General features: G+C 48.9%; 1 protein-coding gene across 1 annotated transcript in view; it reads left to right on the top strand.

The window, feature by feature from the left end:
• The first annotated feature begins 3,004 nt into the window (after positions 1-3,004).
• Positions 3,005-27,346, top strand: part of LOC146173699 (uncharacterized) — a 67,491-nt gene continuing 43,149 nt past the window's right edge. Inside the window, exon 1 of the mRNA XM_084584536.1 lies at positions 3,005-3,160. Within this exon, the coding sequence (XP_084440662.1) occupies positions 3,011-3,160 (150 nt within the window). The 5' untranslated portion in view covers positions 3,005-3,010. The remainder of the gene's footprint in view (positions 3,161-27,346) is intronic.

The raw sequence follows: 27,346 nt of genomic DNA, 5'->3' as shown, positions 1-27,346 counted from the left end.
CCCCAGCCGAGTGTTCTTATCAACTCTATTGTATATCTTGAGTGCAAGAAATAAAAAAGAAAACTGTGCCACCGGGATCGCAATCGCACATCAAAGTTCTGCTTGTCTACCGTGAGAATGATTGTAGCGATGACAATGACGCAGCAGTTAGCGATAATGGCGGTGATGACGTTACCAATGATATTGACGGTGCTTTTGATCTGTAATAATAATAGGGCCATTTGTTTAACCTACACCAGCTGCACCAGTGTAGGAAACCTTCTATACTTATAATGGATTTTTGCTGCACTGGTGTAGCTGGTGTAGCTTAAAAAAAAATGGCTGAGCAAACGTGATGCACCGTGTGCACCAGCAACCATTGGCTTTCACTTTTTACCCCTTAGGCCTACATTTCTGCTTTGTTTTTTATACGTATTTAATGTTCACAGCATTACTACAAATAACTCGCCTCGTTCAGTAGAAAATTTAGAAAAATAAAGAAATGCAATCGAAATTGTCGTTTTTTACCGGCGAAGAAAAGGAAGCTACAATAGGGTGTGAGGTCTGGACCAGAAGGACGCTCGGCTTGGAAAAGACAGGCAACCTCCTGAACGACATCAGTGACAATTTCCTTCTCTTTTCTCGGCACTCGCTGCAGGTTTGCAGCAGCGATATTGCATTGATTTTTTGTCTTCATCTCAATTTTTTAGAAGTGAATCTGTTGACGGCGGCTACCAAGGCGTTTTACGAGAATAAAAGTATGGTGTCAGCGGAGCTTCACAATGACATGACTCGGAAAGAAAAATTTTTTAAATGCTAGACACTGAAAGAGATTGCCAGACAGTTGGTTAGGACTTCAAAAAAACAAAAAAAAAAACAAAAAAAAACGTTCTGTTAGCTTCCATTATATGCACTTTCGTAAGAGTGGAGCCCTGCATTCAACAAGCAGCTTTGCTGGTAAGGGGGTCTTCTTAGTTTTGCTTTTAACTTTCACACTTGGACTCAGCTAGTTGCTATACAGAAGGAGAATTAATGAAACTAGCGGATATCGTTAATATAATAAGCTTTAGGTCCTTGATGAGTGAAGCCTAAAGGTACTCATATTCATGGTGGCTGCATGCAAATGTAAGAAAGCCATTCACTAAGCTGCAGGTACTGGAGAACTAACCAGTACAGCCGCGTGCTTAGAGATTTTAAGTTTAGTTTCTTCTTCATAATTCATCCCTACTGAAAAAAATTGTATGATGCAATAACCTCACATTTTCTCACACAATCGTACTCAGTTCACGTAAGAAATCCCATACAAGTCGCATATAGTTGCATAAGGTCTTATAGTTTCTTGTACATTGTCATAAACTAGGTACGATATTTTATGATAATGATGTGCATCGTATGAGAGTCTATGCGATTAGATGAGATATTGTGAAGTTATTGCCCCGTAGAATTTTTGGTTTTTCAGTAGGATCCTGCGCAGAAAACCACATAATTTTTGTTTCATATTTAATAGAATGGAGTAAACAACTACTGAGCTTTTTTAAACTCGATCATTCATGCTAGGAATCTTCTCAGTGGCGTAAAGCGAAATAGCAGCCCAGCTTTCCACGCTAAGTCATATACTTTCTAGTACCGGCGTTTGTCTGTCTTCTCTACCATTGTTCGTGTGTGTTTTAGTGAGCTGGAATAACTTCTCACAAGTATATTCGTAACCAAACCAGTTTCCTACTCTCAGTTACATATTTCCTTCGTAGGACTGTGATGCATAACTGAAAAAATTTTATGGGGCAATAGCCTCACATTTTTCTCACACAATCTCACTCAATTCACATAAGAAATCACTTACAACTCGCATATAATTGCATAAGGTCTCATAGATTCTAGTACATTATCATAAATTATGTACGATATTATATGATAATGTTGTGAACCGTATGAGAGGCTACGCGATTAGATGAGATTTTCTGAGGTTATTGCCACGTAGAACTTTTGGTTTTTCAGTGCCCTACTGAAAAATTGTATGAGGCAATAACCTCACATTTTCTCGCACAATCTCACTCAACTCGCATAAGAAATCACATACAAGTCGCATATAATTGCATAAGGTGTCATAGTTCCTTGTACATTATCATAAATTATGTACGATATTTTAAGATAATGATGTGCACCGTATGAGAATCTATGCGATTACATCAGATTTAATGAGGTTATTGGCCCGTAGAACTTTTGGTTTTTCAGTAGGGGAGTCACGATTTTTGGCATCGCGATCCTTGTACCAGCGCCGAATGCATCATCAAAACAAAACGCGTAGTTAGGGTAGTGGGATTAGAAGTACTGCATAGTCGATATGCCGTAGGTACAAAAATATTACTAATGGTTTTACTACAGTCACCTCATAACAAGCAGTGCGCTTTGTCACAGTATGAAAAACTAGTTGACCAAACTCTGATTGTGTATGAGCAGCGATGGCTCAGTTGCTTCGACTTTCGCCTACTTAGCCAACTTTACCTTAGCGGCTGTGTTGCATGAAGGTAAAATAATAAACCTCCTCTGCACGAACATCTATCAGTGAGCATTGAATAACGTCTGAGCCTACCACTTCAGTGTGGCTTAATGGGTACCCATATTGATGGATTACAGTTTTCCACCGACAGTAACGCACCGGAAGAAATTTTAAAGCTGAAAAAAAGGTTAAAGAACCCGCAGCTGTCAGCCTTGCCTTTCCCTTCCCAACGCGACTGCTTTCGGAAGCAAACCATGTTATTTCCGAGTAGTTTATTGAGTGTAGCCTTCTAAAAGCATACAATGCCTAATATAAGTTTTATAGGGTCGGTCACGGAATATATTTGTATTAGAGTGAGAGAAGAAAATTTAAACTTAATTTTTCTCACTAAAACATAGGGTGGTGGGGGGGGGGGGGGACATCTTTCGTCCAATATCAATAGCAATCGATATCTCTGCATATTCATTACCTACACCTCATATTTCAAGGGCTGCGTGTAAAATATTTACTTTTTCAGGAGCGGAAAGCCAGACAATGGCGTCAAGTTGGCCATCTTCTGTTGTCCGTAGCTCACTAATTGTGCTGCTACTAGCGTTATACGTTAAGTCAGAAGACGATTTCGATGAAGTGCCACAGGAGAAATGCGTGGAATTCAAGTCACCATACGATGTCGACTGGAAAAAGGTTTGCCTTCGACTGCATTGTTTAATGTTTCAAATTGACTGCTCAGCCGGAATGGCTTAATGGAGGGTTGCGGAAATTTAGACCACCTGGAGTACTTTAGCGTTTGCTGAAAACAAACACTGCTCCTTCCTTTTCGCCTCTAGCGAGAAGCGGCCTCTGCAGCCAGGATCGAAGCCACGTCCTTCTGAAATTTTTTTTGTCGGTGTTTTTTCGTAATGATTACAGAGGTTTCCTCGCACCCTGCAAATTGTTTTATGCAGTTTACATAACAGTGACAAAAATTGTATCAACAGCCTTAGGTATGCGGATGACACCACTTTAATGGCAGAAAGTGAAGTGGAACTCAAGAGACTTCTGATGCGCGTACAAGAAGAGAGTGAGAAGTTTGGGCTTAAACTGAACATTAAAAAGACAAAGATCATGGCGTCTTGCCCTATCAAGTCCTGGAGCATCAAGGGACAAGAAGTGGAAGCCGCGACAGATTTTCTCTTCTTGGGCTCAAAGATTACCCCGGAAGGAGACTGCAGCCATGAAATTAGGAGACGCCTGCTTCTGGGAAAGAGAACCATGGTTAGCCTTGACCGCCTAGTGAAAAGCAGAGACATTAGTCTGTCAACTAAGATCCGTATAACTCGTGCTATGGTCTTTCCAGTTGTGATGTATGGATGCGAGAGTTGGGCTGTGAAGAAGGCTGGCTGCCGAAGAATTGCCGCGTTTGAATTGTGGTTCTGGCGGAGACTCTTGAAAGTTCCTTGGACTGCCAGAAGATCAATCAGTCGATATTGTCGACCATAAATCCTGACTGCTCATTGGAGGGTCAAATTCTAAAGTTAAAGCTCCGATACTTTGGTCATCTGATGAGAAGAGAGGAGTCGCTGGAGAAAGATTTGATGTTGGGAAAGGTTGAGGGTTGCCGGAAAAGGGGTAGGCAGCAAACGCGTTGGTTAGATGGCATCCTCGAGGCGCTGCAGATGAAGTTATGTGATGTTAGGAAGATAGTGAGAGACCGGAAAGCGTGGCGTGACATGGTCTATGGGGTCACGAAGAGTCGGCCACGACTGAACGACTGAACTGAACTGACAGAGAGAGAGAGAGAGAGTGTGTGTGTTTGCGTGTGTGTGTGTGTGTGTGTGAGAGAGAGAGAGAGAGAGAGAGCGATTGAGAGCGGGAAGGTAAAATTGTTTACGAACACAAAGGAAAATGAAGAACTTAGAGATCACAGCAGAAACGGCATTGGGAGAAAGCCAGCTTGTTGTCCTGGTACTCCCCTGATGGAGCTGGAACAGATAACCGCCGCTTGCGGCGGGGGCTGGCCTGCTGCCGAATTTTTGTCTGTTGTAGGCCGTCATTGCACCCGCCACCGCTTCGGTGGTACACGATGGCTGTTGTTGTTGTTGTTGTTGCGGCGCGCGTCTTTCTCTCCCTGTTCCTTTTCTTTCTCCTCTATTTTCTCTTCTGTCTGCACGAGGCAGCGGAGGTGGCTCAGCTACAGAGCCAGTAGCAGGCCCGTGCGTTTTATTTTCCTTCTTCCTACAGTCACAACTACAAGCCATTAGCTTGGCGCGAGGTTGGTGGATCTGGGTCGATGCCTTTCTACATCGACTTACCCACATGACATGGGCTAGCACTTTTTGCCTCATGGCTCACAAATTACATAAATCGACAGTTTCATGTCACAGGATAATAATTCACGACTCGTTGTTCATAACTCTTTTTCATACCATGGCCCACATCTCGCATCCTGACATTAACTGATGACTTCACTCTGTCGTGACGTCAACAGGGGAACAATGCTGGCGACAAATTTTGCGCATAATTATGACGCCAACGTAACCTAATAATGTTTTCGTGTTAACAATGTTTTAGGAAAAGCTTCAGTACGCTGACCAATTTCACGTTAACATGACTTCTGGTCAAAGTTTTCATCATCGTAGAGGTTTAATGAGTAGAACTTTCCCTGCCTGCAGAGAAAGCCCGAAATGAGGCGGTATGGACAAGCGTCAGAGCCATCAGCGTTCACCCTCTTGAGTACTTGATTATGTTCTCCCATTTCTTCTGCTGTTATTGTTTTCAAATTCCCCAGATACACCTTGGGGCGATGCTATTATTACAAAGCACAGGTCGCATAAAATGTTTTTGTTGCACTTTACAGGCTCACTCAGGCTTTTATAAAACGGTTTGAGAGCGGAAAATATGATAAATCGAAACAGACAAGAACGAGGACTGATTATTTTGATTTCTCTGATTCAAAAACTGACCAGTTTTAGTAAGCATTTTTTGGGGTTCTTAAGAGTACCTTGAGCCATCAAAAAGCTGCCAACAAACGTTATCCCTATAATGCTGTTATTGGGATCTGAAATCACTGCTTGCGTTACGACCTGCGTACCGGTGAACCTGTCTTCGCAAACCCGACCGCCGGCGACTGTATGTCGATGGAGGTGAAACGGAAAGGACTGTGTGTGTGTGTGTGCGTGTGTGTGTGTGTGTGTGCGTGTGCGTGTGCGTGTGCGTGTGTGTGTGTGTGTGTGTGTGTGTGTGTGTGTGTGTGTGTGTGTGTGTGTGTGTGTGTGTGTGTGTGTGTGTGTGTGTGTGTGTGTGTGTGTGTGTGTGTGTGTGTGTGTGTGTGTGTGTGTGTGTGTGTGTGTGTGTGTGTGTGTGTGTGTGTGTGTGTGTGTGTGTGTGTGTGTGTGTGTGTGTGTGTGTGTGTGTGTGTGTGTGTGTGTGTGTGTGTGTGTGTGTGTGTGTGTGTGTGTGTGTGTGTGTGTGTGTGTGTGTGTGTGTGTGTGTGTGTGTGTGTGTGTGTGTGTGTGTGTGTGTGTGTGTGTGTGTGTGTGTGTGTGTGTGTGTGTGTGTGTGTGTGTGTGTGTGTGTGTGTGTGTGTGTGTGTGTGTGTGTGTGTGTGTGTGTGTGTGTGTGTGTGTGTGTGTGTGTGTGTGTGTGTGTGTGTGTGTGTGTGTGTGTGTGTGTGTGTGTGTGTGTGTGTGTGTGTGTGTGTGTGTGTGTGTGTGTGTGTGTGTGTGTGTGTGTGTGTGTGTGTGTGTGTGTGTGTGTGTGTGTGTGTGTGTGTGTGTGTGTGTGTGTGTGTGTGTGTGTGTGTGTGTGTGTGTGTGTGTGTGTGTGTGTGTGTGTGGACCCTTTCGGGCTTGAAGCTCGAAAGGGTCCGGTAGGGCATAAACGTAATGGAGATGGCACACGGTAGAAAAACAATAAACTTTATTCCGACGTCTCGGCCAGGGTCCGGTCCTTGTCAAGAAATATATATATATATATATATATATATATATATATATATATATATATATATATATATATATATATATATATCTTAATTATCTCTATTAGGAGTAATACTTGCAGCTACTGCATTTCAGGTTTCCTTGCCAGGTGGTATTATATGCACAAACAATCTTAAAGTTCGCAGCTTAATCACACTGTTTTGGTTCCCACGGGCGCCGCCACTATCTGCATACAACTTAATTTTACCCGATCAAAACCACCTCATTTTGATACATGTGCCCTACAGGAAGTTTCGCTCAATTGGTAATATTACAGAGCTCCCGATATTTGTCGGTCGTGAACGTGTTCCCATTGAAACATGTCACCGCGCCTTGCGTCATTGACTAAGATGAAGGAACAATTGGGGTAATTAAAAAACAATAACCTGCCATCGTCATCATCATCATCATCATCATCAGCCTGACTATACACACTGCAGGGCGAAGGCCTCTCCATGTTTCTCCAATTAACCCGGATTTGTGCTAGCTGCATCCACTTGACCCTTGTGATTTTCTTACGCTTATCCGCCCACCTAACTTTCTGCCGCCCCCTGCTACGCTTTCCTTATCTTCGAATCCAGTTTGTTACCCTAAGCCACCATTGGGTATTGCAAGCCTCTAAAGCATTGTCGCGTTCCTGGTTCGGTTATCAAGGCTCTGGAGTTGGTCAGAAAGCGACTTTACACGTTATTTACAGTTTGGTGCAAGACTGAACAACAAACATCTGTAGGTGGGCCAAACGCTACTGGCTGTATACACGCGACTGCCGACGCGCCTCTTTCTCTCTTCGCCTTCTTTTCCTTTCTCTATTTTCTCCCCTGTTCACACGAGGCAGCGAAGGTGGCTCAGCTACAGAGCCAGTAGCTGCATGCAGGCCCGTGCATTTTCTTTTCTTTCTTCTTACAGTCGCACAACATCATCTTCTGTTGGTGGCAGCGCTTTGGGAAAAGCGAAGTCCACGCGCCCCCATGGTTCATCTCGTACCTTTCTAGCTACGCACACCTTTTGATGCCCTCTGGTTTGGTTTGGTTTGTGGGATTTAACGTCCCAAAGGGACTCAGGCTATGGGAGACGCCGTAGGAGATGATTCCGGAAATTTCGACCACCTGGGGTTCTTTAACGTGCACTGACATCGCACAGCACAGTGGCGCCTTGCTTTTCGCCTCCAAGGAAAAGCGGCCGCCGAGGCCGGGATTCAATCCCGCGTCATTGGAAACAGTAGTCGAGCGCCGTAACGACTGTGCCACCCCGGCGGGGCTTTTGATGCCCTTTGGCTGCACAAAACATCGACAGACAGAGGCTGAAACGGCACCGAAAGCTGTGAACGCGGCTTAGTCGCGTGGGACACTCCGCAAGCGAATGGAAACAGCGACGCAGCGCCCCCTGCCGCTTCGTTCGGTGCATGTTCAGTTCAGTTCAGTCGTTCAGTCGTGTCCGACTCTTCGTGACCCTATGGACCACGTCACGCCACGCTTTCCGATCTCACTATCTTCCTAACATCACATAACTTCATCTGCAGTGCCTCGAGGATGCCATCTAACCATCGCGTTCCCTGCCTACCCCTTCTCCGGCGACCCTCAACCTTTCCCAACATCAAACCTTTCTCCAGTGACTCCTCTCTTCTCATCAGATGACCAAAGTAGCTGAGCTTTAACTTTAGAATTTGACCCTCCAATGAGCAGTCAGGGTTTATGGTCGACAATATCGACTGATTTGAACTTCTGGCAGTCCAGGAACTCTCAAGAGTCTTCGCCAGCACCACAATTCAAACGCGTCAATTCTTCGGCGGTCAGCCTTTTTCACAGTCCAACTCTCGCATCCATACATCACAACTGGAAAGACCATAGCACGGGTTATACGGATCTTGGTTGGCAGACTAATGTCTCTGCTCTTTACTAGGCGGTCAAGGCTAACCATTGCTCTCTTTCCCAGAAGCAGGCGTCTCCTAATTTCATGGCTGCAGTCTCCTTCCGAGGTAATCATGGCGCCCAAGAACAGAAAATCTGTCACAGCTTCCACTTCTTGTCCATTGATGCTCCAGGACTTGATAGGGCAAGACGCCATGATCTTCGTCTTTTTAATGTTCAGTTTAAGCCCAAACTTCTCACTCTCTTCTTGTACGCGCATCAGAAGTCTCTTGAGTTCCACTTCACTTTCTGCCATTAAAGTGGTATCATCCGCATATCTAAGGTTGTTGATACGTTTTCCACCAATCTTCACTCCAGCTGAAGACTCGTTCAGACCGGCCTTCCTCATTAAGCACTCTGCATATAGGTTAAACAGGCAAGGCGACAGTATGCAGCCTTGCCTCACTCCTTTCTCAATCGAAAACCAATCAGTAAGACCATGCCCAGTTCTGACTGTGGCCTCTTGTCCTTCATACAGGTTTCTTAGGAGACAGATGAGGTGAATTGGAACTCCCATCTCTTGGAGAGCTTGCCACAATCTACTGTGTTCTACGCAGTCAAACGCTTTCGCATAATCAATATAGCAGAAGTAGATGGGTTCCTGGAACTCTCTTGCTTTTTCCATGATCCCGCGAAGGTTGGCAATTTGGTCTCTATTTCCTCTGCTCTTGCGAAACCCAGCTTGCACGTCCGGAAGCTCCCGATCCACATACTGCTGCAGCCTTCCTTGGAGGATTTGCAACATCACCTTGCTAGCATGCGAAATAAGCGCGATCGTGCGGTAGTTGGAACAATCTTTGGCACTGCTTATCTTTGGAATGGGGATGTAAACTGACCTCCTCCAATCCTGTTGCCACTGCAGGGTTGTCCAAATCTTCTGACATAATGTATGCAGAATTTTAACACCGTCATGGTTGAGGTTTTGAAGCAACTCAGCTGGAATGCCATCAATTCCGCTAGCTTTGTTCTTAACAAGGCTGGCTAAGGCCCATTCAACTTCACTCTTCAGGATGCCAAGCTTGAGATCAGTAATCACAACCGTCTTATGTTGGGTTTGCACATTCGGGTCCTTCTTGTACAGTTCTGTGTACTCCTGCCACCTCTTCTTTATCTCTGAGGCTTCAGTGAGGTCCTTGCCTCGTTTGTCCTTTATCATGCCCAGCTTAGCACAGAAGCTTCCTTTGATATCTTTGATTGTCTTATACAGAGCTCTTGTGTTCCTTAATTGGCTGTTGTCCTCAACTGCTTGGCACTGTATGTTCAGGAAGGCATTCTTATCTCTCCTTGCTATTTTCTGAAAATCCGCATTGAGAACCTTGTATCTTTCTCTTTCCCCCATAACTTTGGCCATCCTCCTTTCCTCTGCTATTTGCAAAGTCTCTTCAGATAACCAGTTTGCTTTCTTGCATTTCTTTTCCTTTGCAACTACCTTAGTAGCAACTTCTTGTATTATATCACGAACATCAGTCCACATCTCTTCGGGCTCTCTGTCTTCTAGATCTAATTCTTGAAATCGATTCATCACTTCCACAGCATATTCTAATGGAATTTGATCCAGATCATACCTGTAAGGCCTTCTAGTTTTCTGCGTTTTCCTCAATCGAAGCCTAATTTTGGCAACAAGAAGCTGATGATCGGCGCCACAATCGGCCCCAGGCCTTGTTTTTACTGCTTGTATAGGGCTTCTCCATCTCTGCCGGCAAAGAATATAATCGATCTGATTCCTGTACAGACCGTCCGGTGAAGTCCATGTGTACAGGCGCCTCTTGTGCTGTTGAAAATGAGTATTCGCTATGGTCAGGTTGTTTTCTTGACAAAACTCTACTAGCCTCTGCCCAGCTTCATTTGGCTCGCCAAGACTGAACTGCCTATAATTCCGGATATTCGGTGCATGTACTAGCGGGCAAACACAATCTGAGCGCTATCCGCCGCGGCGGGTGGTACGTTTACACCGGGCCTACGTGACACAACCGGCAAGAGCGAGCGGTTGGAGCGACGGTCGGCGCTACGCCGGTGAGTGGAGGAGGAGGAGAAAACGTTTATTTATGATGATATGATTTGGAAAGGGAGGTGCGTTTCGTTGTGGAGCTGAGTGGCAGACCCTATTCTGGGACGCCATTGGCCGCCGCCGCGGCCCGAGCTCTCTGGACCAGGACACGCTAGGCCTCCAGGTTCGAGCTGGACAGGGCCGCCTCCCAGCCCTCCCTAGTTGGCTGTTTTATACCGTTTATTTTTGTATTTTGCTGGCAGGCCCACACCATGTGGTATAAGTCGACATACCACCCGCGGAATTTGCACCTACCCGTGAATGTCGGGTCCATGTGTTTTAGTATGGCGCGATTTAGAAAACACCCGGTTTGGAGCCGTCTAAGGTGGCACTCAGATCTGTCGAGACCTTTGGCGGGTCCCGGGAGTGCTCGCCTGCAGAGGCGTAAATAATTTTAATGTCCGCATAAGTTATGAGCGGGATTGGTATGGTTGCCTCGGTAGAACCGGAGGATTGAGCGGAACCCCGGGGGGGGGGGGGGGGGGGGCGCTCGGGCAGCCGTGTGAGCGGTCTTGTTCCCCTCCACCCCCTGCTGACCGGGCAACTATATAACCTGTTTTTTACTAGTAGGCGAATCTGATTTTTTCGTATGTGCCAATAATATCTGCGGGCGAGTGGCGCTATCCTACCCCGCATGTAATTTCGGCAGGCCTTGCGAGTCCGACATTATGTAGGCTGCGGCGCAGTGAGTGGCGGCCAGTGCAATCGCCACTTCCTCCAACATTAGCGTGTCGTGAGTTTTTACTCAGAGTCCGTTCACCTGCTTTCCTTCGTGCACAACAGGAATAGTGGAGATGCCATCCTCGATGGGACCCACTGCATCCACGTAATATGTGCCTGTCTTACTGCCATATTTATTTTGTATCCATCTTGCCCTGGCTTGACGCCTCCCCCGATTATACTCCCAATTCATGTTTTGGGGGAGCGGCTTAACCGTCAGAGTATTTTTCCACACTTCCGGGATGTCCACTCTGTTTTCTGTGGTGGGGAGAAGCCCTAGATTGAGGTCTTGGAGGACTTGCCTGCCGGTGCTGGTCACCGACAGCCTAGCAATTTGGCTTCTTCTGTGGGCCTAAATCAGCTCCCCTATTGTATTATGGATCCCAAGTTGGAGCAGGCGCTCTGTAGACGCTCTGGCCGGGAGTCCTAGAGCCTTTTTTACCGCCGCCCGAATCATCGAGTCGAGCGTGCCACGGTCGCTCTTCCTCAGCTTGAGGTAGGGCGCCACGTACACCACACGTCTAACGACGAACGATTCTTTTTCAAGAAGTCCACCGTGCTTGCTGGATATCCTGCCAATCATCCGACTAATCTGTTCGCAGGTGGACTTTAGTGGCATGGTTACCCCGGTTATCAATTTGCAATCCCAATACCCGAAGTGTGCTCACCTCTGGTATCGGAATGCCGTTTACGCAAATGTGTATGTATTGTTCTGGGTCTTTATGCTTTGCAATGTGCAAAAGTTTCGATTTATTCGGAGCGCACTCTAGACCAGGTACCCGAGCGTAGTTTTCTACTACCGAGGCGGCCTCTTGGAGGGCCTCCTCCATCTGCCCTAGTTTGCCCCTGGACGACCAGATGGTAATGTCCGCATAGATGGCGTGGCGTACGCCATCCACAGCATTAAGCCTCTCTGGGAGGCCTATGAAGGCAACGTTAAAGAGCAGCGGAGAGAAAGCAGCTCCTTGAGGGGTTCCTCGGGTTCCCATATCGATGGGTCCTAATTTTTCATTGCCCAATCTGATATAAGATTTCCGATTTTCTAAGAAGTTTTTATGTAGCTAAATGTTTTCTCGCCGCAATTGGTGGTGTTTACATTTCTCAGAATTCTACTGTTTTTAACGTTGTCAAAGGCCCCCTTCAGATCCAGGGCCGAAATAGCCCGGTCTCCTGAACTCCCGAAAGGGGGATCAATGACTTCCCTATTGATTTGGAGCAGTACATCCTGCGCTGATAAATGTGGTCGGAAGCCGAACATAGAGGGCGGCAGCAGATCGTGCTGTTCCATATAATCGGACAGTGTTTGCCTCACTACCGTCTCCATGAGGTTACCGGCGCAGGACGTGAGAGAGATTGGTCTTAAATTGTCTGTGTTTCTTTTTGCCGGGTTTGGGGATGAACGTCACTATGGATGTTTTCCATTCATTTGGTAGCACTCCCGAGCCCCAACAATCATTAATGTAGGTCGTAAAATCTTGTAGAGTTTGATCAATGAGGTTGGCTAGAAGACCGACAGTTATCTGGTCGTCTCCCGGTGTCGTTCCTCACCTCATACTCATTATAGCAGTTTTAATTTCTGCGATGATGAATTATGCATCTAAATTGGGTTTTTATCTCCAGTGTATGTTCTATATTCCTCATCTTCGTCTACGGTCGTACATAAGTATCTGTCTTTTAGTTTGTCGGAAACTGTTCGTCCGTGCCTTTGAAGTCATTAAGTGCCCTTTTCAAGTTCCTGTTCTGTTCGCTTTTTGATTTATTAGGTTCAATTAGGCACCTGAGTAGGCTCCATGTACTTTTAGTGCTGAGGGTGCCTCGGAGGGAATCGCATCTGGATAGCCAGTTGGTTTTTGCTAGAGACCACGCGTATGTTTCCGCCTCCATGGTTATCTGGGCAATTCTAATTTTAAGCTTACGGTTGTGTTTCTGTTTTTTTTTTTCATCTCTTAGTAAGAGATCTCCCGGCTTCCCAGGAAGGGGCATCCTCCTTGTATCGCTAACATATAAGTCTTGCAACTGTCGAAAGAACTTCTCGTCATCTCCTGGAAAGGAGTGTCTAATCTTCATGAGGTTAGTGCCTAATTGAGCTTTCGAGCTCTCAGGGTCCAGAAGGTGACGAAGAAGTCCCCAGGTCTTAGGCATGCTCATATTATTCTCCATGTGTTCGCATCGATCCCCCCAGTTTTGCTCGCATAGCTTGAACGCGTAATCTTCAATGGCCTTATTATGCCGAGCTATCTTGCGCCTTAGGTTACGATTCCACCGCTGCCTCCTAAGTCTCCTTTCCCTTCGTTCCTTTGCCTCCCACATGTGGAAAAGACGACTATCCACTAAATCCGGAGCGTTAGCGTCATCGAGATATTTAGTTGCTGCCTTGACGTCGGACTTTAGTTGTGCAACCCACGTGTCGAGGTCGGTTATTTTTCCTTCATTGTGCCCTGTCCTGTTGTCCCGAAATTTGTCCCATTCCACTATCGCCGGCTTTGCACGACGTTTGGGGCCGGGGCCACCCCCAAGTTTAAGCGCGATTATGTAGTGATCGCTACCGAAGTTCATGTCCGTGTTGTTCCACTGGGGACTGAGGGTGCGCCTAGATAGTGTGAGGTCGGGGGATGTATCGACGCTAACACTGTTCCCAATTCGTGTCGGACAGGTAGGATCTGTATGTATAGTGCACCCTAGGTCTTGTATATCCTCCCACAACTGCCTCCCTTTAGGGCAAGGTGTACAGTATCCCCACGCAGGGTGTCTTGCATTGAAATCTCCTATAATCACTAACTGATGTTCCCCGCTGACTTGCTCTGCTTTTCGGAGCAAAGTCCTGAATCTGGCCTTGCGCTGCCTCGGTCAGCTGTAAATATTGAGGAGGAAGATACTGGCCCTAGAACTGGTTCCCAGGATAATCTCTACGGCCAATATCCCTAACATCATGCTTGGGAAAGCTACTAGAGCATGTTATCCTAACCAGGCTCATCAAATATATTGATAGACACGACCTTTTCCCGCGGGAAATGATAGGCTTCCGCTCTCATCTCTCGACTCAGGACCTCATGGTCCAGTTGGAACATGACATTATCCGGTCCAAGAGTAAAGATGCTAAGGCCATCCTTGGCCTCGATCTAAAGAAGGCATTTGATAATATCTCACACCAGGGAGTCATGGACGGCCTGTCAGCATTGAATGTAGGGACAAAAACGTATAACTATATCAAAAACGTTTTGAGTGGGCATAGTGCCCGCTTTAAATTCCGCGATAGCACATCGTCACTTTTCCCTCTGGTCAGTAAGGGTACTCCTCAGGGCGCGGTACTCTCGCCTCTCCTCTTCAACGTAGCAATGGAAAAATTACCAGAACAACTACGATGTTACCCTCATTTAAATTTTAGTATTTATGCTGACGACATTACACTATGGATCAGCCGGGGTAGCGATGCCGTAATTGAACACACGCTACAAGAGGCGGTGGACACGATCGTGCGGTTTGTAGCAGAACGTGGACTTACATGCTCGCCGGAAAAATCAGAATTCTTAATTTACAATCCACGGTGCCTGCGGAAAGAGCGTAAAGTGGATATACAGATTTCGGTACAAGGACATCAAGTTCCCCAGGTAACGCAGATCCGTATATTAGGTCTCCTTCTCCAAGATAACGGCTACAACGGAGAAACTATTAAGACGCTTGAGCGGCATGTATCTCAAACAGTTAGCCTCATCCGCCGAGTTTCGAGTAAAGGCAGAGGACTAAAGGAAAAAAATCTTCTGCGCGTAATCCAGGCATTTATCATTAGTCGAATCAGCTATTCTACGCCATACTTACCCCTTAAGGCAGCAGAACGACAGAAATTAGAAAGCCTCATCCGCGCAAGTATTAAAAGAGCCCTTGGACTCCCGCGCTGTACTTCCACCGCTAGCCTCCTGCAACTGGGCATCCATAACACATGGGATGAAATCGCGGAAGCGGTGCGCACTTCACAGGTAGAACGGCTCCGCCTAACCGCCGCAGGCAGATCCATTCTAGAAAAACTGGGCATCGAATCTTGAGGAGGCGCTCAGACAAAATCTGAAATAGATATGGCTGTACGGGACAGGCTATGGATACCTCCGCTGCCAAAAAATATGCATCCCGAACACCATACGGAGCGTCGGGAAAAAAGAGCTCAAATGCTCAGTAAGAAATTTAGCCGCTTGCCACCGGAGTAAGTAGCCTTTGTAGATGCTGCCGGAGGGGCAAGCCCCTTTAAGGCTGCAGCGGTATCGAATGGGTCGGGTAGACCGATCACCGCGGTCAGCCTGAAAACTAGATCTCCTGAGGCAGCTGAGGAAGTGGCTGTAGCTCTAGCCTGCGCCCAGACAAAGGCGCGTTTCGTGATCTGCGACAGCAAAACTGCCATACGAAATTACAGTCGTGGGTTGATTGCTCCCCAGGCAATTCGAATATTACAGCAATCACCAATCTCGCTAACTATACAGCTGATTTGGACTCCATCGCACACTGGCGTTCCCGGCAACGAATCCGCCCATGCCATGGCTCGAGGGCTCTACCACCGAGCCGACGGCAGAGAGGGGGGGCTTGGAGCGGGGAGCATAGAGTGTGCCAAATCTTACACAGAAATTCTGCAGCATTATAGACTCAGTAGACGGGTGGCTGCTGCGCCAGCCCCTACCCTAAATTTCAGGCAGGCCGTCGCCTGGCGTCGCCTTCAGACTGGGACATTTCCGCACCCGCTCCTGGTGAGCCGTATACTTCCAGGAGAAAGATCTGAATTCTGTGCAAACTGTGACTCGAGAGGGACCCTCGAACACATCCTCTGGGACTGCCCCTTTTCTCCCGGGAGGGGTCTAAATCTGACGCCGCAACTCTGGGAGACCATGCTGCGCTGCTCGGACCCTGGGCTCCAGCTGGCCGCCATCCAGCTGGCCTGGGACGCCGCCGGCCAACAACGTCTGCCGGCCTGCGTCTGAGGCGGGGCACCCGCCATCCATCCCAAGCGACGGAGGGCCGGAGCCTCTTCATCCGCTGGAATAAATAAAAAGTTCTGCTCTCTCTCTCTCTCTCCCGGCTTCCCACAAGTGTAGGAGGTGGCTGTCTACTTCCGGGGTGTTTTCAGTGGTGTGGAGTTTGCGCGTGAAACGGTTCTTGGTCTGAATTAGCGCTTTGGCCCAATCCTCATTTTTTGATGCGTCCGCACCGAGTGCTGGGGTTGCCACTTCCCTGAGCTTTGTCCAATCGATGACGCAAGCTGCTCCCCTCTTTTTGCGAATTTTGTTTGAATCTAATTCGATTTTTAGGATGCAGTGATCGCTCCCGAGAGTTTCTTCTGTATTGTGCCATTCGTAATTTTTAGCGTTCTGGACTAGCGAAAGGTCCGGGCACGTGTCTCGGGAGACGCTATTTCTTATTCTAGTATGCTACAGCGGGTCCGGAAGAGTGGTTAGTGTCGCGTCGGCTATGGCCGCGGCTAATTTCCTGCTTTTTGCGTCCTCCTTATGGTATCCCCATTGGTATCTGTGCGCGTTAAGGTCCCCAACCACGACTAAAGGCGATCCGCTGGCTATACGCATCGCCTTGAGGAAGATTTCGTCAAAAGTGGCTTGGCGTTGTTGCAGCCTGCTATAAATGTTTACAATAAACGCACTTTTGCTGGACCGTTTGTTTTCTAGGATTTAAATAAATGTATGATCAATTTCTTCTCTTAGCTCCAAATATATTGTCACAGCGGTGCACTCTTTGTGCACGAGAATGCAGGTGGACGGATTCGTTTGGTGGGTACTATATGACCTGAGTTTGGCTTCTGTACCTACATCTTTCAAAGCAATTGTTTCTGGCGTTACCTATGTCTAATGCTTCTATGTATTGTTGTAGCGTTTCCCTTTTTCTCTTAAATCCCCTGCAATTCCATTGCATGATTTTCAATTTTTGTTTGTCGCGTTTAGCCATGTTGAATGAGTACTATATGTGGACGGGGCTTTGTGGCCGTCCCCCTCTTGAGGTTCTCCCTCTATTATGCTTTTGCTGCTCTTTTTCCCCGGATATTTTAATCATTTTTGCTCGAGGGCCTTCCGCCATTTCCTGCAACCTCCTGCCAGTTTTGATTTCGTACGACTGGAGCTTGCAGAGAATTGGTTCAACCGAGGCTTGAATACTCTTTGTGATTGCCTCCTGAATGTATAGTCTATATTTAATTTCATTTCCCCAAATTTCTCTTCCAATTTACGCTTGATCTTTTGTTCCAGATTTTGTCCGATCTGAACTGTCCGCGCTTCGATCTTCTGTTCTAAGCCTTGCTCAATTTGAGCCAACCTCTCTTCGAATTTCTGCTCCAGTCTCGCTCTAGTTCATTTTCCTCTCTAACGATTTCTCTAACCTCCTGCTCAGTTAGAAAACCAAATGTGTTGTCGTTCGCCTTATTTAGCGCTGGCGAGGAGGAAAGGTTCGGACATTCCTCTTCCATGTCCTCTTCCAAAGGAGGGGTGACAGTCGCTATGGGTTTGCTACACTGGCTGCTCATGGCGTTCAGCGCTTCATTTAACTTTTGCAATTCCGGTTTTAATCTCAAATGTTCGGCCCTAAGTATTTGATCAGCCAACGAGGGAGGGGAGAAAATAGCGACTCTAGCCCAGCTCACCTTGTCATTTGCGGTGGCATTGGCTACGGCGGCAGAAGAGCCGGCGTCCCCTGGCTGTTTCTGTTCATGGCTGCTGGATGCTTGCCTTCTCCTCCTTTCGCTCCTGTAGGTGGGGGAGTATTCTTGAGTTGGTTGCCGCTGTTGTCCCGATTGAACTTGCGCCCTCCTCTAGCAGCACCGCCGGTAGCGTTGCGGTTAAGATTCATTCATTCATTCATAAACCTTTATTCATGAGGATGACCTGAGGCCTAGAGGGGAAGGGGGTGGGTTACGTGAGGTTGAGGGCGCCAGACCGTATTTTCTGACACCCTCCTTGGAGCCCGTGAGGTGGCACTCTCCGCAGATTAGGCACTGAGGGTTGCATTCATGTCCATCTTCTGGGTTGGTATTACCGCAGCATGGCAGTGGTTTGTTTCTGGATTCGGGCAAACGTCTGCCCTGTGTCCAACGACGCCGCATCGGGAGCAGGCCGGGGTATATTTCCGGTAGAGACGCACCGGAATGGCTTCGCCACAGTAGAACATGTGGAAAGGCACTGTGCGTCCCTCGAACGTAAGCACTGCTGCGTTGGACTTGCCTAGTTTGCGCACGCCGACAACTTTGACCTCGGGCGAGTGAATGGCTTCGGAAGTATCTTTGTAACACGGGGATTCACCAGGATAACTCCACGGCAACAGTCTTCAGGATGGTTTGAGATGAGGTTTAACCGCACATTTCTTGCTGTCAATGATCAAGCTTTCTATAGCGAGAACTTGCCTTATGTAAAGAGGATTCTGGACGCCTATTATTACAATGATTTGATCCCAGGCAGGCCAGATGGATAGCTCCTTCGCAGCTTGAGGAATCCCTGTTGCTGCGTAGACGGCTTCTCCGATTTTGTTGCTTCCTTTGTAGTCTTCTAATTTGAGCGTGTCTCTAGGCTTGAGTATAATCGCGGAGTCTTCTCTCCCAAACTTTGGAACGACCGCTGGCTTCCATTGCTAACGAGGTGGCGACGCCGGTTGCCGCTGCACGGACGCGGCAGGACAGCTGCCAGCGTTCCCGCCGACACGGCTCAGCAACTCACGGTTCGTGGCTTCTATCTTTTTCTCCAACTTCTTGATGTTGTATTCGGTGAAATCTTCAAAAACGGCCTTTTTTTCTTCGCAGACTGGATTTTCACGACTTGCATGGATTCCGGGTCGTCGCCCCTTGCCGTCGCCATTTGCCTCGATGAGTTGGCTTACACCCGGCGGGACTCTTGGCTAGGCCTAAAAGGCCTAGCTCGGCCGTCGCATGTGATGCACAAGAAAAGCCCCGCAAAGTGCCAAAAATTGGCCCACCTGGTTAAGGATAGTATCCACGGGTACCAGATGATTTTAGAAATCTTGCATGAATTCCGGGTCGTAGCCCCTTGCAGTCGCTATTTGCGTCGATGAGTTGGCTTACACCCGGCCGGACTCTTGGCTAGGCCTAAAGGGCCTAGCTCGGCCGTCGCATGTGATGCACAAGAAAAGTCCCGCAAAGTGCCAAAAATTGGCCCACCTGGTTAGGAATAGTATCCACGGGTGCCAGAGGATTTTAGAAATCTTGCCCAGCTAACTTCCAGACGCTGCACCATGAATTTTCTCAGCGCCGACATGACGCACGTCCGCACTTGGCAGCTCGCAGCGCACCCTCCCCCCTCCAAGGATAGTATCCACGGGTACAAGATGATTTTAGAAAACTTGCATGAATTCCGGGTCGTAGCCCCTTGCAGTCGCTATTTGCGTCGATGAGTTGGCTTACACCCGGCCGGACTTTTGGCTAGGCCTAAAGGGCCTTGCTCGGCCGTCGCATGTGATGCACAAGAAAAGCCCCGCAAATTGCCAAAAATTGGCCCACCTATTTAAGGATAGTATCCACGGGTACCAGATGATTTTAGAAAACTTGCATGAATTCCGGGTCGTAGCCCCGTGCAGTCGCTATTTGCGTCGATGAGTTGGCTTACACCCGGCCGGACTCTTGGCTAGGCCTAAAGGGCCTAGCTCGGCCCTCGCATGTGATGCACAAGAAAAGCCCCGCAAAGTGCCAAAAATTGGCCCACCTGGTTAGGAATAGTATCCACGGGTGCCAGAGGATTTTAGAAATCTTGCCCAGCTAACTTCCAGACGCTGCACCATGAATTTTCTCAGCGCCGACGTGACGCACGTCCGCACTTGGCAGCTCGCAGCGCACCCTCCCGCCTCCAAGGATAGTATCCACGGGTACAAGATAATTTTAGAAAATTTGCATGAATTCCGGGTCGTAGCCCCTTGCAGTCGCTATTTGCGTCGATGAGTTGGCTTACACCCGGCCGGACTGTTGGCTAGGCCTAAAGGGCCTAGCTCGGCCGTCGCATGTGATGCACAAGAAAAGCCCCGCAAAGTGCCAAAAATTGGCCCACCTGGTTAGGGATAGTATCCACGGGTGCCGGATGATTTTAGAAATTTTGTCCAGCTAACTTCCAGACGCTGCAGAAAACGTGGCCGATTGAAACCATGAAGTTTCTCAGAGCCGACGTGACGCACGTCCGCACTTGGCAGCTCGCAACGCACCCTCTCTCCCCCCCCCCCCCCCGGTGAGTGTGAAGGGCACAGCTGTGGCGGCGCCGCTCCTTCTGTTGAATGATTGATTAAAAACTTTATTGAGTGCATGGGAATTCTCGGATTTGTGGGTGGTCCATCTTTTCCGCCAGCCCAGCATCCTGCGCCGCAGCGTGGGCCCTGCGAACCAGTACTCGTTGTTGGTCGAGGTCCTCGCTGTGCCTCCCACTGCTCCAAATCGCGATTAGGAAGTTCATCGATAAAGCGATTTAATTGGTATGCCCACACCATGTGAAAAGTCATACCTATTTCTCCACAGTGTGGGCACTCTGGTGTGTAAAGTGAGAGGTACCAATGGTGGAGTATAAATGGTGTAACGAGAATGTCTGTTTGTATCCTGCGAAGGGTGTGCTATTCCGCCTTGTCTAGAGTTTTGTGAGGTGTGGGGTATGTCTGTCTAGCCTGCCTGTAGGCCTGCAGGCATTCAGCAAAGGTGATTATGGGCTGTGTAATATGCTCTGTTTCCTCGTCGGCTAAAGGGGAATCCCGACGTAAGAGAGCTCGAGCGTGCTGATGGGCGGCGTCACTCTCCCGTGTGTTCCGTGTGTCCCAGAAACCATAGGATTGAGGCCTGATTAGGAGGGTGTTTTGCTAATAGTTTCAGACATGATTGATGGATTAGTCCGCTGGTAATATTCCTGCACGAATTCTGGGAGCCTGTGAGTACATTCGCGTTTGGGTTGGTAGCTAGCGCTAGTGCAAAGGCTGCCTCCTCTGCGTGAGTGGGGTTGGACATGCGGCCTGATGCGCAGCTGATTAATTTGCCCTCGGGGTTCATTATGGCGATGGTCATCCGCCTTTGGATTGGACCGGCTGCATCCACATAGAGCGTGTCCGGTTGGCCATCCCATTTCTTGCGGAGGCTCTCTGCTCTGGCGTTTCTTCGCTCCGCGTTGAATGCCGGACGAAAGTTTTTGGATATTTGATGGACTATAGATGTTCTTGCGGATAGATAGAGGAAGTTCCGTTCTTTGGTTCAATGTGTAGGGTACCTTCAGATGTATCTTGCTCAGAAGGGTCTGGCCTCTTCAAGTGATGGCCAGGCGCTTGAGCTGTGACAGTCTTTGCGCCTCCCAGATTTCTTGAAGTGTAATATAGCTGCCGAGAGACATGAGGCGTGATGTTGATGTGGTCTTCGGAGGCCCAGTACCATTTTATAGGCCGCCCGTATTAGCGACTCCCGCTTTTCGATTTCTGATGAGATGAGGTGGATGTAAACATTCCTGTACATTATTCGTGAGACAACAAAAGCTTATACAAGGCGAATTTTGTCCCTTTCTTTTATGCCGTGGTGCTTTTTGCAAATGCGGCTGAGCATCCTGGTTATCTGCTGCGTTGTTGCGAGGTTTTTGACAGTCATGGTGTTTCGGCGGCCTTGTGGTATGTACTGGCAAAGCATTTTAATTTCGGATGGCTTGGGGATTTCGTGTCTATCGATGCTGACTGAGATGTTTTGAGCTAGAGATTGGCTCGGGTTCTTGAGTATGATCAGTTCCGACGTTTCTGGGGCGCATTGTAGACCTAGAGTTTTTGCGTACTGGCGCATATGAAGGCGCGTCGCCAGTGTCACGGTGGTGTTTTTGTTGCCACTGGTTTTCATTTGTAAGCGAACGAGGAAGCTGACGGCATTCTTCTGCGTACTGGGCGGCGTCCGAGAGTGGCGTCGATTCAGAAACATCAGGGCGGTAGGGAAAAAGCGCGTCCATTGTGCAGGTTGGCTCGCGCCCATAAAGAAGGAAGAAGGGAGAGAATCCAGTGGTGGTCTGTGTTGCAGTGTTGTACGAGTGGGTTACGAAGGGAAGAACCTTGTCCCAGTTGGAGTGAGCGTCGTTGACGTACATGGCCAGCATGTCACTCAGAGTACGGTTGAAACGTTCTGTCAGGCCATTCGTCTGAGGGTGGTAAGAAGTAGCGGTGCGATGAATGATGCAGCATTCTTTCAGTAGTGCCTCAAGAGCGTCGGGCAAGAAAACGCGTCCGTGGTCACTGAGCTTTTCCTTCGGAATCCCGTGGCGTAGAATCAAGTTGTTGAGAAGGAACAAAGCAACGTCTCTTGCAGAGGCAGAGGGTAACGGTGATGTTTCAGTGTAGCGGGTAAGATGGTCTACTGCCACGATAATCCACCGGCTTCCAGCGGGAGTAGTAGGAAGATGGCCATAGAGATCTATGCCAACGCGGTCAAACGGACGAGCAGGACAGGGTAACGGCTGCAATGAAACGGGGGCTTCTGAGGAGTTTGTCGGCGTTGACAAGATTCGCAAGCGCGCACGAAATGTCGTACAAAGCGGTACATTCCATGCCAGTAAAATCCCAGACGCAGGCGCGTGTAGGTTTTCAATACGCCACCGTGAGCACATTGTGGGTCACCATGGTACGCAGCACAAATGTCGGCACGGAGATGATGCGGGATGACTGGAAGCCACTTCCGTCCATCAAGCAAATAATTGTGACGATAGAGAAGACCTTCACGAATTGAGAAGTGGTGGGCTTGCCGGACGAGTGCTTTGGATGAATCACCGGGAGCAGGACTTGAGAGAAAATCCAACAGTGCATTGATCCAGGGGTCATTCCGCTGCTCGGTAGCCATGTCGATAGTGGCAAGAGTCGACAAATCGTAAGCACAGGCGTGCTCAGACGAGGTATCGCTAGACAATGGCGAGCGGGAAAGAGCATCCGCGTCCGTATGCTTCAGACCTGACCGATAAATGACATGGATGTCATACTCCGGGAGACCGAGAGCCCAGCGAGCAAGGCGACCGGATGGGTCTTTCAGAGAGGCCAGCCAGCACAACGCGTGGTGATCGGTCATAACATAAAACGGTCGGCCATACACATAGGGACGAAATTTTCCGATGGCCCAATTAATGGCTAAACATTCCCTTCCTGTGACTGAATAATTGGACTCTGCTTTCGTCAATATTGGGCTGGCGTATGCCACAACATGCTCGCTGTAACCAGGCTTACGTTGTGTAAGGACGGCACCAAGCCCAATACCGATGGCATCAGTGTGGATCTCCGTAGGCGCAGTTGGATCAAAGTGGCGTAGAATGGGAGGCGAAACCAAAAGGCGGCGTAGTGTCGAAGGCTTTATCGCAGGCTGGAGTCCAGGCGGAAAGGTCCGAGCTGCCGGCAAGGAGCCGGGTCAGAGGAGCAATGATAAAGGCGAAGTTCAAGATGAAGCGTCGAAAGTAGGAGCAGAGGCCGATAAAGCTCCGAAGCTGCAACAGGGAGGTTGGCTTCGGGAACTCTGCAACTGCGCGAAGTTTGGTGGGGTCGGGAAGAATGCCGTCCTTAGAGACTACGTGGCCTAAAATTGTGAGTTTTAGAGCGGCAAAGTAGCACTTCTTCAAATTCAACTGAATCCCAGCGTCGGCGAGACACGTGAGGACTTGCTTTAGGCGGAGAAGGTGAGAAGAAAAGTCGGTAGAGAAAACTACGATGTCATCTAGATAACAAAGACAGGTCTGCCACTTGAGTCCACGAAAAACAGTGTCCATCAGGCGCTCGAAAGTAGCTGGGGCATTGCAAAGGCCAAAGGGCATAACGTTGAACTCGTATACGCCGTCCGGTGTTATAAAGGTAGTTTTCAAGTGGTCATGATCAGCCATCGGTACCTGCCAGTAGACGGAGCGCAAATCCAAAGAGAAATACTCGGCTCCCTGTAAACAGTCCAAGGCATCGTCGATTCGCGGCAGAGGATAGACATATTTGTGCGTGATTTTGTTTAGCCTACGGTAATTGACGCAAAACCGGATGGAACCATCTTTCTTGGTGACCAAAACAACCGGAGAAGCCCATGGACTGTTAGATGGCTGTATGACGCCCCAGCGAAGCATGTCGTCTACGTTATCAGCAATGACTTGGCGCTCAGAGGCCGACACGCGATAAGGACGCGGTGGTAAAGGTGCGTTTGTACCAATATCGATTGTGTGCTTAACGACAGATGTGCGACCCAGCGCAGTTTGAGGATGGTCGAAGGCAGAAGTGAAGTTCTGTAGAAGAGCGGCGAGTTGATCGCGTTGTGTGGGAGGAAGATCTGCGTCTATAGCTTGTTGAAGAACATCGGATGGTGTGTCGAAGTGATCGCTATATCGCAAGAGCTGAGACTATTAACGTCTAATGAAGTAGGCGTGACGGGAAGAGTATTTACAAGCGCAGGATCAAGTTCTTCAATACGACCGAGACACTCGCCACGTAGCAGGACGGACGGGCAAGAAAATGGATTTGAGGCGTACATTGCACTAAGGGTAGTAGGTGCAGCGGTTGCGTAGCGGTAGAACATACGCCTCGCATGCAAGAGGACCGGGGTTCAAATCCCGGTGCCGCGCGATTCTCCACCGGATGAAAAAAAAAAAAATCCGCGTGTTGATGGAACTGCATAGACAGGTTTGGGGTGCCACCTGATGCCGGTGAACACCTCCGGCAACGCACTCCCTCACCAGAACAGGAGTTGGCCACCCTGGTGCAGTAATTGGCCGCAACCTCTCATGATAAGCTCCACATGGGAGAGGCCTTCGCCCTGCAGTGGGTATAGTCAGGCTGGTGATGATGATGATGATGCACTAAGGCCATCTTCGAGCTTGAGAACAGCAAATGGGAGCAGGAGGCAGGGATGGCGTGAAGCGGCGTGGGAAGGTGTGAAGAAGACAGTCGAAGTAGTAACGCCCTCACAGGAGAGTGGAACGAGGGCAGCAGAAAATGGAGGACTGTGTCATTGACGACAAGGAGTTTCGCAGACCGGGTAGGGACATCACACAAGACGGTATCACAAAGAGGTAAAAAGGAAACTTCCGCGCAGGCGCAGTCAATAACGGCACGATGAGTGGAAAGGAAATCGTGCCCAGGATGATGTCGTGTGAGCAGTGAGACAGGACAATAAACTCGATGGTGTAGAAGACGTCTTCGATGAGAACACGGGTCGTGCACGCCGCTGAGGGTGAATGCGCTGTGATGAGGCGGTGCGAAGCGAAAAGTCGGAAAGCGCGATGGTAACCTTGCGAAGACGACGGCAAAGAGTTTCACTGATGTCGGATACGGCAGCGCCTGTGTAGACAAGAGCGAGTATTGCGACGCCATCGACAAACACTCGTATTACGTTAACGGGAGAACACGGATGACTTGAAGAGTTCGAACCAAGCGCAGTTCTTGCCCCGTTCTAGTTTCCTTCAACAGTGCCGGTAGAACGTCGTAGCGGAGATGGCGAACGGCGACGAGGGGAAGATGATCGGCGAATGGTATGTGTTTGATTGTCGCGAGATACAAAGTCAGAACCGGGCGGAATTCTCGGCGAGGGCTGGTCGGTATCGTAAGAGTAGTTCCAAAGGTTAGGGCGAGAAGGTGGAAGGTGTTGGCGGCAAAGGCGTGCGACATGACCCGGCAGCCCACAAGAGTAGCGGATTGGTCGGTTGCCCGCGGTGCGCCAAGGGTTCGCAGGGCGTTGGCGTACCCTTGGAATAGGGACATTGAATGCAGACCCAGCCAAAGGCGAAGGAAGGTTAGGGGGAGCGGCCTGGTAGGAAAGAGGTCCTGATGGCATTAGCGGCCTGGCCGCAACTTGGGCGTACGTTAATGGTGCCGTTACTTGCGCTGGCACGGGGCTGGTCGGCCGCACTGGGCTGGGCGGGAGCACGGAACAGGGCGGAAGGACATCAGCGATGTAGTCTTCCACGGCACACCGCATGGTAGGGGCCAAAGACGGAGTCATGTCAGGAACAAGGCGGCCAGTATCTTGTAACTGAGGGACCAGTGATAGCTGGCGGGCGACCTCTTCTCGAACGAAGGTTTTGATTTGTTGAATCAAAGGGCTGTCCTCTGATGGAGTAGAACCGCCTAGAGATAGTGCAGAGATGGTGTCGTCACTAACACCGGACCTCCGGGTAGAAGCGCGCATCTTAAGAAGCACGTCGTAGCTCTGGCAAAGTTTGATCAGGTCACTGACCGTGGCAGGATTTTTCACCCATAACATCTGGCACGCGTCGTCAGAGATGCCTTTCGTGATGTTTTCGATCTTATCCGCTTCGGACATTAGTGGATCGACACACTTGCACAGATCAATGATGTCTTCTATATAACTGGTGAACGACTCTTCGACATGCTGAGTGCGCTCACGCAAGCGTTATTCTGCTCGGAGCTTGTGAACCGCAGGGCGGCCGAACACTTCCGCAAAATTATTTTTAAATGCAGACCAAGATGACAGGTCTGCCTCATGGTTGCGAAACCAGAGGTTGGCCACGTTAGTCAGATAGAAAATTATGTTACTTAGCTTGATAGTGTCGTCCCATCAGTTGTAACTACTGACGCGCTCATACGCCGACAACCAATCGTCGACATCTTGGTCGGCTGTGCCACTTAAGAGGCACGGATCACGCTGCCGTAGAGCTCCAGAACACAGCACGGTGGTTGGGAGGGGCGGCGATGTCGAGGCAGTATCATCCGCATGCTGGAAGCAGAGGGCAATGTGGGGCTTTTTAGTTCCAGGGTGGACGGGAACGTACCCAGCAGCACCTGCACCAATTGTTGGGGTGTGTTTATTCAGTCGATGCAGACGGATCCAGCTGCTCGCGAAGAACTCGCAGCGGGGCGTCAGGCGTAGTTGTTGTTGTTGTTCTCCTCTAATTTGATGGCACATACCCACACAGGGGGATCACGAAGACAACGACCAACTTCTTCGTTCTTGAGAACGCCAGCACGCGACGCATGTTAGTGGCTAAAACGATGACGATTACCACACTACAATATATATATATATTGAAAGGGGGTGTTTCTGTCCTTTAACAGGGATAATAGCCCTCTCCAAGTTGCACAAAGAACCACACAAGAGCACAGCCAGTCTAGGCCTTCCACAAGCGAGCTCGAGCAGCGCAGCGGCACTTTGTCGTCCTTATCCTCGTCTTCGTGGTATTCTCGCCTACTTCATCCTTGTCTTCGTATATCCTCGTGTAGTTCACTACAATTTCCCCCGGGGCGAGGTGGAGCCATCCTGGCGACCTATGGTGAGGGCAAGAGGAGC

The sequence above is a fragment of the Amblyomma maculatum genome, chromosome 11, assembly GCF_055883805.1.
Source record: "Amblyomma maculatum isolate TAMU_Amacu chromosome 11, ASM5588380v1, whole genome shotgun sequence".
Lineage (NCBI taxonomy): Eukaryota > Metazoa > Arthropoda > Arachnida > Ixodida > Ixodidae > Amblyomma > Amblyomma maculatum.
The sequence above is the reverse complement of the archived record's forward strand: the minus strand, read 5'-3'. Positions and strand labels throughout refer to the sequence as shown.